General features: G+C 38.3%; 1 protein-coding gene across 3 annotated transcripts in view; it reads left to right on the top strand.

Moving 5' to 3' along the window:
• PLCB1 (phospholipase C beta 1) overlaps positions 1-13561 on the top strand; it is a 412867-nt gene that overhangs the window by 329381 nt on the left and 69925 nt on the right. For all 3 annotated transcript variants that reach the window (XM_030022429.1, XM_030022430.1, XM_030022431.1), the window contains 5 exons: positions 1251-1355; positions 2121-2230; positions 7356-7488; positions 8184-8237; positions 9546-9765. In XM_030022429.1, the coding sequence (XP_029878289.1) occupies positions 1251-1355; positions 2121-2230; positions 7356-7488; positions 8184-8237; positions 9546-9765 (622 nt within the window). The remainder of the gene's footprint in view (positions 1-1250; positions 1356-2120; positions 2231-7355; positions 7489-8183; positions 8238-9545; positions 9766-13561) is intronic.

The following is a 13561-nucleotide window of genomic DNA, read 5'->3' as shown; positions in this document are numbered from 1 at the left end:
TCTGCTGAAAATTTGCTGGAGGTGCTTGAGAGAACTGAGAAACCTTTGTAATATTTAATTTCTCTCTTTTCTGAGACATTAATGAAAACTATATTATACTGTCACACAAATCCACAGAATTAGCATTATTCCCATAGCACGGATTTAACTGTTACTTGGAGAGGGAGTTGTTCACATGAGCCAACTGAGGGTCCCCCCCAGATAAATGCATACTGCTCGTGACTTTTATCTTGATACTACCCATATGTGCGGCTCTGTAATCATGCCTTAGAAGAACGACTTCAGCCATGGTGCCAGACACCAATTTGTGAGGCAGAGGATGCAGCTTTGCAGCACTGCAATGCTGTAAGAGTTTGTTGGGTCTGGAAGTCCTTTTCTCCCATTCCTATTTCCATCACTGTCTTTAAACTGGCATTAGTGTGTCTCACCTTATGGTGAGGCATTTTGAGGAGCTAAATTGATGGAAGACTATTCGCAGTTTCTGCAGGTTGCTTTTTCCGGAGTTTAGCTTGCTGAGCTGCCTATCTACAAAGTTAGAAAAGTGTCAGTGAACAAGAGAAAGAGCAGCAGATGGTGGTAGGTGGCTGGGAGAAAGGGTCTGGGGCTGCCCCATCTGTGTTGTCTCGCCATTAGCTAGGCTAAGCTGCACTGTAATGTGTGCCCTCACTTATACAAGACAGCCAGCTTTCAAAATAGTCTGAAAATACTCTTTTTTTCAGATACATTTCCAAGGTTGGTCACATGATAGGATTCACACACACACATACACACACACACTTTGTAGGTAAAGTGCCACATTGTCTATTTTTTTAATTAGATGCTGTGCTGTGGACAGACTATTACATCTTTGTTTTACTTGGCTGCTCAGATTCCTGAGTACTACAAGGGTCACTTTTGAAAATTAAGTAGGAGCTACAAAACTAAAAAAAAAAAAAAAAAAAAAAAATGCAGCCAAAGGTAATAAAATAGAATACATAAAAAATTATATAAATGACAATATTTTGCATTATTCACAGATGTAAAAATAAAGGGGAAATACTATTTTGAACTGCAGTGTCATGTGCCTTTCTAACAGTCCCTTGTCTGTATACTTATCTCTGAAACCCTCAGGTAAATCTTTCCCTACCAGAAGTCCCTGGGGTTGCTTGCTCAGTTGGAGCCACACTATAAATAACAAAAGATAACACAATTACACTGGAAGTGCCTGTGGAAGAGTTTATGCTCTGAACTGGTTGTTTCTTTTTTTGCAGGCTATCACTACATTTGTCTGAGGAATGAGAGGAACCAACCTTTGACACTGCCAGCTCTCTTTGTGTACATAGAAGTCAAAGACTATGTACCTGATACTTACGCAGGTAATTCTGTGACATTTTCCTACTGGGAAATAGAAAGGTTACTTGAAATGCAAAATGAATGTGGTATAGATGACTTGCCATATTGGGATAACCGTCCTGTGAACAAACCTCTGCATCTGATGGATCATTATGTCTCATCACTCATACAAGATGGCCTGATTTACAGCAGCCTGCCTGAGGTTTAGGATTAGGGCCAACTCTTATTTTCAGGCAGGCCTTGTATGACTCTAAAGGAGGAAATACCCCAGGCATTTGCCATTGAAACACAAATGAAACTTTGCTTACTCAACACAGTAGTATGTAGTTGTTTCCTAAGCTGACTGCCATGCTTAATGTAAAGCATTGTATTTTGGAATCGGCCCTAAACAAGGATAGGTTTAAAGAGCATACTGTACTTCAGTGAAAAAAATGTATTCTGTATAGCTATTTTGATTTTTTTGAAAAAACGGGATTTTTACTAATGCTCCTCTATGCCTCACGTGAAGCAGGATCCTAGCTGGCTGATGCTGTAAGCTTTGAAAATCCATCATAAAACAAACACTGTGCAGAAAATGTACATCCATGAGACCAAGCACAAACTCAAAGAGGGTTTGCATTAAGAGTATTTGTGCACAATGGTGTACTCCCCTCTACTGTTATTTCTAGGACCTAGGAGTACCTATCAGCAGCATATCCGTATGAAAAATAACAGTCTCTTAAAAGCTGAGGAGCACTGGAACTATAACATAAGGGGTTTGAGACTGAAGTGATTTGCATTATTTCTAGATGTGATTGAGGCCTTATCCAATCCAATAAGATATGTAAACTTGATGGAGCAAAGAGCTAAGCAACTGGCCGCACTGACCTTGGAAGATGAAGAAGAGGTAAAGAAAGAGGTAAGGGAGTTTTCAGAGTCTCTGCAAATTATGGTACAGTATTTACAAGCACCTACTTTGCTTAGAAAGACAAATATTGAAAGTCCCTGGAAATTGTATCTGTTGATTACTTGAACACCTGTGAACATCTCAGCTAGAATGAGACCGGGGTACATTACAGCCGAGAAGCATTGCACCGTGTGTGTGGTTTCGCTGAAGGCAGCATGTTGTGCATGGACCAAGTTACTGTTCAGAGGTAGAGAGACACCAAAAGCTGAATAAAAAAACATGTTATGTGCATGCTGATTTGCCCACTTTGTTATGTAGTAAATGAAATCTTCTTAAGTCATTGCCTGTTGTTTTCCAGTGTGATGCTGAAGTTCACCTTACTAAAAAGACAACTCTGTGTCAGTAGCTTTTCCTGAAAATATTACAAATTTTCCAGAATTTCAGGCTCTGTTTCTGGAGAGGTTATTCTGTTCAGGAACATTCATGTATCTCAGATTATGATGTTGCTATACATTCTCTGTAAGCAAACGTGCCCTAAAGAGACCCAGTATAATCATACAGTAATTGAGAAGGGAAGGGGCCTCTGGAGGTCAACTGATCCAACCCTTCATAGATCTTAGAAAGAGAGATGAAGAGGAGGAGACCATAGAGTCAATAAATGTTCAGGCCTACTCTAGCTTAGATGAAAGCTATGGGAACCACATTTTCAGTTGTTAGATATCTGTTTGGGTATATGTGGTTACCTACGGACTAACCCGTAAACCCTGTTTGTCTGTATAATTGGAGGTGGTGTGCATACAAATCCATAGATGTTATTTTGAGCATAATTGAGAGTACTGGCAGTTCAGCTCTGGTTTCTCATAAACTCTATGCACATTCAAACGTTCAGTCTCTCTATTCCAGACAGTTGTCATTGGGATGTGTTCTAGCAGTGTTTGAAAATATCAACCTTGTCTTTTAAAGATTGCTTGTGTCAGATGTTAGGCACATCATGTGAATCAAAAGGCACTCAGTACAGGTCTCTAGCGAAGATGGAGAAATGCTTTATAATCCTAAACTGCCCTCAGCTCTGGTGCCTGTCTTCTTCAATTCTCAGATGTACAAAGCCTCACTGAACTAGATTTTGTAACCAAGAATACATTCCCAAAGCAGACCAGATGAGTGAAAGTCATTACAATTCACTGGCCAACAATTTACTCTTTGTGCGGTGTCACAAGTTCGGCTGAATGAGGACACTGTGAAATGCTCAATAGTATCTTAGACATTTATCTAGGACGCTCTACACATGAGATTCTATTTTAATAGCAAAGTCTTTTTTTAACATAATCCTTTAAATACCGTAGAGGTCATTTTTACTTTTGAAAAAGTACAGATTTTCCTGGTCTGTACAGGCTTATTTGTTAGTTAGAAAAATTCTGTCACAGAGTATCTTCTAAAGCAATTGAGAAGAAGGAAAGATGAATTGTAGTGCTCAGGTAGTGCTACCATATGTCAAGGAGCTTGAAAGCTCATAGGATAAAGGAGCTTGTTTGGAGTAGCAGAGAAATATTTTTTAAAAGAAAACTGTAATGATTGTAGTGGTGCTTTTGCTAAAAATGTATAACCATTCAGTTAGATAGACTAGCAAGGGACAGGTACAAAATTGGCACTATAAGTGGCAATCTAAATATACCATTGTTACCTTCTATTTATAAACACCCTTTCTGGGTAAGATATTTGGCAGCTGGGCTGTACTTGGAAATCTCGCATTGCCTGATCAGGTTGTGTGATGATAACGTTTTCTTCATCGGTCAGCCAGGCTGACTCTTTTGTTCACCTACATTCCCCCGCAAGAGTCACATCAGTTAACAATTGCAAGTACATTCACTGGCAACATAGCTAAATAAACTCAAGTATGTTTACCAGAAATGTACACATAAGTGCACCTGGATTCAATTTTCCTATGTACAGTTTCAAATTTACGCACCATAAATATTTGTGTGCAAAGCTGTGCTGTCTCCTAGCACAGATTCTACCTCCCCATACCTCTTTCCCTCCCCTCACACACATTTATTTATCTGAGCTGGGTTCTTGCAGCTGCCACAAGAAAACTGAGAGTTTTTTTCTTTGCTCCCTAGAAGTTCAAACTGCGTCTCTGTAAGAAGTTCCCCAGGCTTCTTGCAAAACAGTAATCAAATAAGCTACCTAATAGTGAATTGTTTTGAATAAATAAATGAGCCTTTCTTTAGGCTTCCAATTACACTGCCTGTTAATTATCAGTGTAATAACATAAACAAAGAATGCTGAAGAACTGCCAAAATTTACAGCATCTTTTCTGCATTTAATTGCAATGTTCCCATCATAAGCGTAACATGAATTCCTACCTTTAGCTTTTTGGTCAGTTCTTGCTTTCCAGCCTGGCCATAGAACACCTATTTTTGCAGAATGGAAGCACACTAATACCTCCAGTGTGGGTTTTGTACTTTTAACTGTACTTCCCTGAATACATTGAAAATCTTTATGAGTGTACAGGTATGAATGTTGCCTTCTCTTCCCCTACCTGGTGTCCTTTACAGGCAGGAGGAATAAGCTGTAGAAATTTGCAGAGTTCCTTGGCTTGAATTGATCCCAGCCTAAAGTAGGTTGATGTAACTCGTTTGTACGTTTTCGCCCCCACAGTCATGGCAGCAGAAGTGTGTAGGGGTCTAGGAAAAGCTAGCCAGAGTAAAATGCATTTTGGCTGCAGCTGCTGGTGTACTGTCCCTGGGGCTGCATGTTAATTCCCACTGCAGAGGCAGGGAGGCAGGAGGCCTTGCTGGCTCATTAATGTGTCTGACACAGAAGCAGCAGAGTGTGTGACCTGTTGTTTCTACCCATAAAACAGTGTTGAAATGGAAACTATTGTTTTGCATGCCTGGATGTAAATCAAATAAAGCCAATTGGCTGCTTTGGTTAAATAAAATTATTTTGATAGGGAAAGTAAACAAAAACAGCTCTAGGGGAGCAGCTGCATTTAGCATATCTGATACGACTATTTAAAATGAAAATTCAGGCATAATTTTGCAAATCAATCACAGCAAGTTACAGTAGTGGAAATTAAGTTGATCTGACACTTCTTATAAGGAGACCTTGCTTAGACTTGCTTATACTTTGCCAAGGAGGATAGAGGCAAACTGACTTAATAACTGCCCACCTAGTCTTAACAGTGCAGCACAGAGGAGATCTCTCAACCCCAACACGTTGCAACTTCTTTTCTCTGTAGAAATAGAAATAGATCATATAGATATGTACCTGTATGGGTATGTATCTTTCTACTTAGTAAAGATACTGTCTTGCAAAGACATGGCAACATGTGGAATACAAACCATTTTCTGTCAATATTAAAACTATAAATTGTAAGGCTGGATTACATCATGTTTTTAAAAGAGCCTAAAATATTCTTCACTAAGGAAAAATCATGTTTACTTTAGCATTCTGTGTGATGAATTATGAGAAGAGAAACTGCTTTTTAATGAAATTAGATTGCTTGATGTAGTGAAAATTACTCTTTATTCACTTCCTGATCCTGTCTCACATTTCTGCTTTAGTTTCTGAAAACAGATGGTTTATGTCCAAAACTGACAGGCTATATTAATAGTTTCTCAACAAGCTGTGATGCAGCATTTCACACCACATACAAACCTAGTCCCAAAGTATGATAATACCCACTTGCCCATGCAGTGACTTTTGGGGGACAAACTTGCCAGAAGTTAGGAACTCTAGCTTTATTTGTGTGTTGATGATCTATATAGCAAACATTGTTTTTATTAAACTAATGAATTGCATCCTGTGAGGAGTATATTTTAAGGAGAATTGAGGGGATAACCATGTCTCTGCATGTTTGTCACAGCTACAGCTTTTGCCAGTCGCATGTTCTACTGTCATAAATGTTGGCTAGATCATGTTTTTCCTTATTTTATTGCAGTCAGTACTGCTTGATATAAATGAAGTTGTTGGCATTGGTTTTCAATTGCGTCATGTTTCTGACTACAATATCTTTCTCCTATAATTTTGGTAGAAATAGGCTGTTGAGACAGAAACACTTTTGCAATATACGGTGTGTTGTCAGGGCCAAGATGAAGGAAATCAGCAGCAGGAGCAGCACAAAACAGTTAGATCAAAATGTAATTTGCTTCTATTGATTCAGTGCAGTCTGATATTTTGCAAGTGTGGAGTAATCATGGGGCAAAAAACAACAACTGTGGTATCCTGCCTCTGCATGTAATGTGATTACCATCAAAGAGTGAAATGGAAGCAGCTGAAGGAATAAATCCAAAACTACCCTGAGACACCATGGCAACTGGTCCCTTGCAGGGACAGCAGGAAGCAGGGCTTGGCCATTTCAAAATAAAAATTGCTTTGAATGACCTTCTGTTTGCTGAGTGCTGGGCACTTTGCTTATAACCTGATGGTCGCAAGGGAAATTATAAGATGTTCAGTGCATAGTACAACATACGCTGTAAGCCTGAGCCTTTAGGAAACTGAAGAGAAAGAAAAGATTGTGGAAAATGCTTAAATATTTGGATACCACAGAAGTATTTATGCAGCAGGACGGAGGTACTGTTTACTTATTACCCTTGGAGTGTAATTAGAAGAATGTAAGATCCTGGGAATCAGAAGTATGTCTCTGTTCTGCAAGAACAGTGAATAATGATAGTTCTGTGTGTATCTATGAAATTTAAAAGTAATTTTGTGTACGTGTTTTGTTCACAGCAGGGATTTGAGTAGCATTTTCATGCCAGCTTCTACATTATTTCTAGAAAGGTTTTATGGCAAAGAACAGTGCTTTTCAATAAAACACAGATTTCACATCTGGTGCAGCTAATATATACCGTACTGAAAAATGTCCCCGATGAGTTATATCCACTTAAAATAAAAATACTTTTTCAGAATAATACATGCTCTATTTCTTCTTGAAATTTACCCTGCAAAAATGAACCACCTGGATTACCATGGCTCTTAAGGATATCTTTCTGTTTGTTTGTTTTCTTTTAGAATGATTTATATATAACATTTACAAAATTTTACATTTGAAAAACGAGGCTAAACTAGACCTGCAGATAAACAATTTTAAGTCTGTTAGTTGGAAAGAGCAATGTAAATCATTACGTATTTTCAGATTGACCATGGAGATGCACCGTCCGAAGCTAACAATGAACCTAGGCCAACACCAGCAGAAAATGGAGTAAATTACACTGCCTCTCTTACACCGAAACCAGCAACTCAGGTTGTCCATAGCCAACCAGCACCAGGTAAAATAAAAAACAACGGAAAACAAAAGAAGTCCCATCTTTTCAAAATAGATCTGGATAATAATTTTTCATGTGCTTTGCATTTAAAGAACAAAGGGGGAGTTGTGCTTGTTTGTTTTGTTTTTATAAAATAGGTAGAAATTTTCCCACTACTTTTGTATGCTGTTAGGGCCAGTCTTCTACAAATATACCAATATCTTCTATCTAAGAGTTGCTTTTGTGGTGGAACTGAAGTTCATTACAAGCAAGAAAATTTGCTGGCTTTTGTCTTCTGTTGTTGTTGCAAGTGCAGGAATATCTTTAACTTGTTTTTACAAATAAGCCTAATTTATGCATGTGGTTACACTTTATTCCACATACAAAATACAGTCTTAGATACTTACATATTTTGTATTGACATATCTCCTATAACAAATCCATGTTAAACCACAGTGTTTCTAATTTTATGACTAAGTAAAACAGCAAAGTTCAGGTGGGTTTTTGGAAAGTTACCTTTTTGTGTTGGTTCATAGGATCGGTGTTGTTTTCCATGTTGCTACTCTTCTGCTCAAGAGATGTGTTTTCTCAAATGAGTAATAAATGCCCATGTCAGTGTATGTCCTGTGTCACTTGCCATGTTTTAATATGCAATCAAGCAGCACAATAATGGCTGTTGTTTTAAAAGAATTAGAATTAGTCATCTCTTTTATGTCTAGGTTCGGTGAAAGCACCTGCAAAGACAGAAGATCTTATTCAGAGTGTCCTCACAGGTAATAAATACACAGTTTACACTGCATGAATGATACGCTTTTTTGTTCAAGAGAAATATTTTTATTAAATAGGCCATCTGGCTCAGACATTTCTTTAAGTGATTAGGACTGCAGTAACTCATAGAAAACGTACATACCGTGTTTTCTTTCTCAGCTTTGAAGTTATTAAATGTTTGAGCACGTTTCATGAAATCGGTTTTGGGTGCCAACAGGGAATTTTTTAAAAATATCACATTGTTGTAGTTTCACAAGCACAACGTTATCATCTAATGCAGACAAAAGACCAGCATTATTATGAGAACAGAAGCTACGTTTGCTCTGAATATTTTGAATAGTAGTGAAACCATTTTATCTTCATTAGCCTTGCAGTGTTCCCATTGCTCCTACAAAACTGAAATTACCATTACATTAAGCAAACTGGCCTGTCAGTTCGGTAGTGCCAAGGCATGAAATTCTGCATGTTGATTGCCTCTTATTCAATCTCCCTCATGCAGTAGAAAGAGGCTGGCCTAGGTTTTGGGAGTACCTGCTGGCTTCATACAATCAGTCTGTTGTCTGGGAAGGGGTCTTCAGTCTGGTTTTTCCAGAGCTGTGACCCCAGATCATGCAAGTCATCACTCCCTCCAGTGCTTTCTTCTTCTTTTTTCTCTTTCTTTCTTTTTTTTTTTTTTTTTTTTTTTTTTTTTTTTTAATTGCTGGTTTGGGGTGAGCTCGTGCAGGTCAGGCTAGCAGACACTGAGCTCGAGCTGTGATCTGGGTTCACAGAGCAGGATGTCCTTCATAGCGGCTGTTGGAGTAGCAGCACTGGAGTGCAGCTTTCAGCATTTAGCTACCAATCCTTTGCTGGACTGACAACCAGATGGCCATGACACCTCTGATGCAGGGTCTCCATGTTATGTAGCCCATCCAGAGAGAAGGGAGACTTGAAGTGTTGGTACAGTGGGTACAAAACTGATCTGTGGTCATGTCTATGTAAGATCATGTTTTTATAAGCTGAGCTGATGGGAATCTTTTGCAGCTGAAAAGGGTTGAGGAAAGAAAGTACATGTGTTTTATTTTGCTACACATCTTGGTGTTCTAAATTTTCATCTCACTTCTTACCCTTCTATCAATTAAATTTGCCACAGTATTTTCAATCTGGTTAGCTTATTTCCAGATAAGTCTACTGAGTTTAAGATAGCACATTTCACTTACCTGCAGTAAACAAGCATGCTTTGTTTCATTCCTTCTAATGGCAGTTCCTGGGTTCCCTGATTGAAATCGTACATTATTAGAAAATTGAAGTGGCTTTTCTTATTATCATTGTAGAAGTGGAAGCACAGACTATTGAGGAGCTAAAGCAACAGAAGTCTTTTGTCAAGCTTCAGAAGAAGCACTACAAGGAAATGAAGGACCTTGTAAAGAGGCACCACAAGAAAACCACCGACCTTATCAAAGAGCACACTGCAAAGTATAATGAAATCCAAAATGACTACCTGCGACGAAGAGCAGTTTTAGAAAAAACAGCAAAAAGAGACAGTAAGAAAAAGTAGGTTGAATGTAGCTTTCCTATTCTTGGATACTGGAGATCTTTACTCAAGTTGTCTTTTATAGTAGATGATTAGTATGGAGGTGATATTAGAGCACAGAAAAAAGTCAAAAGCAGGAAGATTCCTAGGTAAAATGAAGTCCGGGCCTTTGATACAGAAATCATCAGAAAAAGCCCTCTCCGTGATGTGCTGCTTCTGTGCTAGAAGCCAGATAAGTTGTTCACCATGTTATACCTCTTCCCCTGTAAGTGAGGGCATGCAGTATTGATCTTGGGACTTTCCCTAGACACCTGGTATGGGTAGGTGACTCAGCTGTACTAGCAACAGCAGCCAGTGGTTAGGTAGTGAGCTTAATCACAAGCTATGAGAGGGGGCATCCCCTATATACTGGGACAGTTCAGGAACCAGACTGCAGCATGAAACTCAAACCTATCTGGATAAAGTGTTTTACTTTTCTACTCAGGTCAACTGCAGCACCTTGTGTATTGGTGCACCCCATCTTCTCCCATGCTGACCTGCCTTAGGAGGAGGAGGAGTATCAGTTCCATGGAAACTTCTGCCCCACACTTAATAATATAAATTTATAATGTAGCTCCTTTTTCAAGCAAGGAGAAGTTTTTGCAGCCAGCACACATGGTCATCCTGCCCATATTAAGCAATTGGTTTATTCTGGGCCACCACAGTGTGCTCTCTGGTGGTGGAAGAGACCCGAGTGTCAAAACATGAACAAAACTTAGTGCTGTTTTATGCTATTTATGGGTAAAATGGATATTCTGAATTTGGGGATAAAGAGCATTGTCTCCAAGTTAGAGCCCTGGAAAAAACTCATGCTAGAGTAGAAGGCATCAGTTACATAATTAGGTGAAAGAAACACCTGAAAGTTATTAACATCTGGCTACTGTTTAAATTATGATTGATCCAGACCACTTGGGGATCTCTTAATGATTGCTTGGATTTGCCTCTGCAGGCACACCCCTTCTGTGCTATGTCTCGTTCTAAGTCTTGCATTGCCCTATCTCTTTGTGTGTGCTGATACAATTTTTATATTATATTTTATATTATAGGTAGTAATAAAAAAGGAGTTGTATTTGTCATTATCAGTTTGAAATTCAAGACTGTTCTGACTTATTAATCTTTCCACAATTATGGTCTTCTTCATATGGTAAGGAAGTATATGTTAATAAAGATCAATTGTTAACTCCTGGCAAAACATAGACACGCCTAGGTATAATCAGTGTCTGATACTGTTGCAATTGAATTTTTATTTCTCCCATTAGTGCAGCAGTTTTGTTTTAAAATCATTTATTTTTTAAAGTAATTAGATAAGCACAAATGTCCTTTAACATTTACATAAAATTGATTTAGCTGCTGTTCTTAAATACGAGGACATTGAATGAACATTAAAAAAATTACTTGATACGTTTTGGTAGGAGACCATCAGAGAAAAAAGCTGCAAACATGCTCTGGCTGCCAACCTTGTTGATAGTACCTCTAAATGTAAGTGACTGGGATTCAGGCCATAACTTGTCCCTAGGAAGGAGCTTATTCATTTATGCTTGCCTGATGACAGAATGTCATTGGGCTTAATAAGAGCTTAACACTCGTAATATATCTATGTTCAGCTGGCCTTAACTGTTGCCAGTTTTCAGGCTTCCAGGCTCTACACTTGAGTTTAACAAACTCCCTTAATGACTGGTTGTCAACGGCACACACAGTGATATTTTATTCACTGTATTTTCCATCATCAATGTGTGTGACAGATAGTGGCAGACAAAACAACGCCATGTTTCTTTCTTTTCTCTAGCATATTCTATTCAAATTTAAGCAGAAAATCAAAATGAATAAATAAAATTACTCATTTGTCTTTGAGTAAAAAGGATTTTGTTGTTTTATTTGGTTATGATCTGACCATAAATCATTCATGATATCAAGCAATAAAACCCTGCAGTCTATTACGTGGAACTGTTACAGTGATTTCAGAGATGTGAAGTTTTATGTGCAGATACAGAGAAATCTGAGGGTTAAAAAATCTGAGGTTAAATTTTAAAAAGGCAGGGATATTTTTTTAGGGTTTTTCAAACTTGGAAGTACATATTATCTCAAGCAGCAGACTTCCAATAGAATACTGCATCCCAAGGAAAAAGGCAATTTTTATCATTTTAAACTATTATTGAAGCTATTTGCCTATAACTGCAAAGTATAAATCACTACTTCATCAGGAGTCCCTGTATCAGATTGCCATAAAAATGTGTTGTCTCTGATCAGAAGCAATCCATGTTTCATGCCCTTGTCTAAAATTGGGCCAAGACTCAGTAAAGCCATTGTCTATAGGAAGTTTGAAGTATTTATTTATACACATGCACAAGTGTTTTGCTGGTGGTGTTCTGAAGTTTCTATAATGATCATGTCCCTTAAAGACAGTCTTAGTGTTTTAGCCAGTGTTTAGAAATAGGCCTTATTTCTTTTTCCCAAAAATACAAGAGAAATGTCAGCTTTAAAATGTATAGTGTAATAGCATAATATGCTGACTTTAATATTCATTAATGCTGTCTTCTGGCTCTGTATTTAAATTATCCTCACCTATCACTCTGACACCACTTAACCTCTTAGCAGAGTATTCAAATACAATAAAAATACAAGAAATAAAAAAATACTACCTTGGGTTTCATATCCTCAGACCGATGAAAGCAGCTTCACATTATTTCGGTTGAAATAACTCTAACTGACAGCAGCTGCAAACTTGAACCTGGGAGAGAGAAGAGAGGCAGCCAGCGTAGCAAGTTCTCTGCATTGTAATCTCTGCAAATTTCTGAGTAGCAAACTCGTTTTTCTCACAGTGTTGGCCCTCTCTGTTCAAGATTTTGCTGTTTTGTCCATGTCATGCACTGTTCTGAGGTTGCCCGGGCAACTGATTTAACACCTGAGTACAGCAGTAAACACAGCAGCAGAGCAGGGACACAGCATAATCTTTTTTTTATATATATTTTTTTTCTTAGGTTTAGTTCAGTGCTGGCCTGAGACTAATACTGCTTTTGCTGCTTATTTTTAAATTGAGCGGTTTAGTGTCATCGTGTCTCCTTTCACAATTACATCTATCCCTCCTCCTGTCTTAAGAAAGAAAAAAAAAGCCACCAAACTGTTCCTTAGTGTTGCTTTTTAGCTTCCTCACTATATTTTTCATTTGCCTCTATGTGGTGCCTTTCTGAGTTTTGCTCCCCACGGGGGTGCTAACTTTCCTCCTAAAGTCAGCAGTCCATAGAGCACTTTCCTCTGTGTGCGCTAGGCATGGGATTTCCTGAAGGGGGGAGAAAATACCAAATAAAGGGATGTTCCTACCATTTTAAGCATTTTATAAATGCAGATGTAAAGTTATGCTCTTAAATTTATTGCTAAGTGCATGCAAGGATGACTCAGTTTCCAAAATACTTAGCATTCACCATTTCTGCTGAGAACTGTGCAGCTTTGAAGTTCAAGTTACATGTCTGGAAGTGGATAAACAAGTTCCATGGGCATCTGTATATGGGAAATCTTGGCAGTTGCATTTATAGGTCATTTATACTAAGTCTGGTTCACACCACCATGATGGGTTAGTAAAACGAGGTTCAAAAGCAATAGCCATCCCATTAATAAACTGTTAATACTATCTTTTTCCTGAAAGATTAAATTATTGGACTTGGTAGAGCTAAAATCATCTTCTGGCCCTATATGTGGTGCTGAGAAACTTCTTAATGGGCTACATATAACCAGCTGCCTTAAAAACAAGGTTTAAGTATGGGGCAGAGTGTACACACCTAG

Source organism: Aquila chrysaetos, chromosome 8, assembly GCF_900496995.4.
Source record: "Aquila chrysaetos chrysaetos chromosome 8, bAquChr1.4, whole genome shotgun sequence".
Classification (NCBI taxonomy): Eukaryota; Metazoa; Chordata; class Aves; order Accipitriformes; family Accipitridae; genus Aquila; species Aquila chrysaetos.
Note: the sequence above shows the minus strand (reverse complement) of the source record. Positions and strands in the feature narration are given on the sequence as shown.